This window comes from Myotis lucifugus, unplaced genomic scaffold (assembly GCF_000147115.1).
Source record: "Myotis lucifugus unplaced genomic scaffold, Myoluc2.0 scaffold_169, whole genome shotgun sequence".
Taxonomy (NCBI): Eukaryota; Metazoa; Chordata; class Mammalia; order Chiroptera; family Vespertilionidae; genus Myotis; species Myotis lucifugus.
The window spans coordinates 2131630-2134532 of record NW_005871217.1 but is presented as its reverse complement, the minus strand read 5'-3'; the positions used below and the strand labels follow the sequence as shown (position 1 = coordinate 2134532).

General features: G+C 47.1%; 1 protein-coding gene across 1 annotated transcript in view; it reads left to right on the top strand.

Moving 5' to 3' along the window:
- The first annotated feature begins 1827 nt into the window (after positions 1–1827).
- The window catches only part of ZXDB (zinc finger, X-linked, duplicated B), a 7125-nt gene continuing 6049 nt past the window's right edge, over positions 1828–2903 (top strand). The window contains 1 exon segment of the mRNA XM_014462085.2: positions 1828–1842. Coding sequence (XP_014317571.1) covers positions 1828–1842 — 15 coding nt within the window.

Here is a 2903-nt window from a genome sequence, read left to right as displayed (position 1 = left end):
TCGATGTGTCTCTCTCACATCCATGTTTTTCTCTCTGTCTCTCCCCCTCCCTTCCACTCTCTCTAAAATTCAATGGAAAAATATGCTCCAGTGAGGATTAAATAAATAAATGGGATTATTCCCTTTACCTTTATTTTTAACTAGAGGCCCGATGCATGAAATTCGTGCAAGAGTAGGCCTTTGCAGCCACGGTGGCTGCCTCGATCCCTCCCTTGCAGCCACAGCGGCTGCCTCAATCCCGCAGCTGCAGCCCCAGCTTTGTCTAGGAGGTTGTCCAGAAGGACATCCAGATGGTCCTTCAGTCGATTTGCATATTACACTTTTATTATTATAGATAGTTGATTGTTAATGTTTAGATACAACTGGTTTTCGTATGTTGATGTTGTTTTCAGGAACTATACCGAATTCATTTTTTAGTTCTAACAGTCTTTGTGAAGAGTTTTAAGATTTTTTAATATACAAGAGCATGTCATCAGCAAACATGTTTCACATCGTTCTTTTCGAATGGATGGCTTTTATTTCTTTTCTTGCCTAATTGCAGCATTGTTCACAGCAGTAGTTATAAACTAATAGCAACCATTAGTGTCCATCCACTATAGGATGGCATAATCAGATCATAATCACTTTGCTAAAATCATACACTGGAGCCCTGACTGGTTTGGCTCAGTGGATAGAGCATCGGCCTGCAGACTGAAGGGTCCCAGGTTCGATTCCGGTCAAGGGCATGTACCTTGGTTGCGGGCACATCCCCAGTGGGAGGTGTGCAGGAGGTAGCTGATCGATGTTTCTCTCTCATCGATGTTTCTAGCTCTCTATCCCTCTCTCTTCCTCTCTGTAAAGAAATCAATAAAATATATTTTTAAAAATAAAAAATAAATAAATAAATAAAATCATACACTGGAATTCTAGTCAACAATAGAGGCAAAGGGTCTATAGCTACTGTGAATGACATAGATGAAGTCTCTCAAATTTGATACAGAATGGCAGAAGGGAGCTATAAAAGGGAGCAGGCAGTAAAATTTGGTTTATATAACTTCATATAAAGTGGGAACCTATTAAGAAAAGCACTGAGATGATTATCACAAAGTCAGGATAATAACTATATCCATTGGGGAGGGAGTGGGTTGTGATTGGAAGGAATTTTAGAAGACTGGCAACAGTCTATTTCTTGACCTTGGTCCTGGTCACATGGGTGTTTGCCTTCATAAAGTATCTAAACTTGGTAGATAAGTTGTATGTACTCCTCTATATCTCAGATTTGAAAAACACGTCCCCATCCCCCACTCCCCCCAAAAAAGGAATACAAAGAAAAACATGTGATGTAGAAATTTTGATGAGGTTTGAATTGTTATGGATGAAAAACTTGATCTCCGAATCAAAGATCAGCAACTGTACATTATCATTAAAAGAGAGGGGAAGCAGGGATTATTTAAACTCTAGGGACCCCATAATCAAATCATGTCTCTAAACCTCTCTCTTGCCAGATATTTCACCCTCTGTTTATATCGATTCCCAACTCACTGATGACAAATTGGGGGATCATCATCATCAATGATAAGATCATGAGACAGCACAGGCCAAATGCATTACAGTGAGACTGGGCCACTACAACTAAATGCAAGCAGGTGCTGGTGGTGGAGGTGAGGGTGGGGTGTATGGCACATGGCCATCTGTGCCTTCTTCTCAGGAGACTTCACTGCAGAGACTTAGGGTTTCACCTTATCACATTCAACAGCTGCTCCTGCCTGGAGACCTCCCTATGCTAGAGAATCTAGAGTAAGCTGGGGACTGCCTTATTCTCATGTGAGACTGCACATGACATTGACAATGGCAGAAGCAATGGTGGGAGTGTAGAGCGGGTTGGTTTAGCTTGAGCACTGTACAAGGAGAACCTGGAGTGGGTTGGGTTTGGCAGAGTTCAGTGTAGATGGCTTCATCCTCCAAGCTTTGCATTTCAAGGCTAAAGTGCTAATCTCTTTTGGCCCCATCTCTTACTGGTTCTAAACTCTGCGCCAGAGAACTGCAACAAAATTGCCAGTAGGGCCCGGGTGGGTGTGGCTCAGCGATTGAGCATCCACCCAGGACCTAAGAGCTCACTGATTTGATTCCCCATCAGGGCAGATGCCCGGGTTGTGGGTTCGGTCCCCAGTGTGGGGCTTGCAGGAGGCAGCCCATCCATGATTCTCTCTCATCATGGATGTTTCTATCGCTCTCTCCTTCTCCCCTCCTCTCTGATATCATAAAAGATTTATTTAAAAATATATATTAGGTACCAAATTTTCCTGGTCAAGACGGTTCTGGACACAGAAGTTGTCCAGAAAGCAAATAAACAAAAAAGACATCCTTTCAGACTTGCCAGCACTATGGCAGATTAAGATGGACACATACTGTGTCCTCTGAGGAATAACGTGTCATCTACCCATCCATCCATCCCTCCATCCATCCAGCCAGCCGTCCATCCATCCGTCCGTCCATCCAGCCGTCCATCCAGCCGTCCGTCCATCGGTCCATCCAGCCACTGATGGTTCACACGTGAGAGGCAGTGAGCCCCGGCTGAGCCCCGGGAGGGTGGGCGTTTGTGGCGGTTAGCACAGCGAGGGGGGCGTGAGCGGCATCCAGCAGACGGACCTCTGGGCACTGCGGCCCCGTGGGCACAGGAGCCGGCACTGCCCTTCACCTGGGGGGGGGCGGGGGGCTGCTTCCCTCCCGCGCGAGCTGTGTGTGTGCGGGTGTGTGTGTGTGTGCCCCGCGCTGAGGGAAGGTGTGTGCCGGGCGGGAGGGCTGCTTCCCCTCCCACGTGAGCGTTGTGAGTTCCTTAAAGGGGTGAGCAAGGGAGGGCCGGGGGCACCCAATGTCCCTGGTGCCGGGGTTTTTCCCCCGAGTTCCCGGGGGGGGGGGTGGGG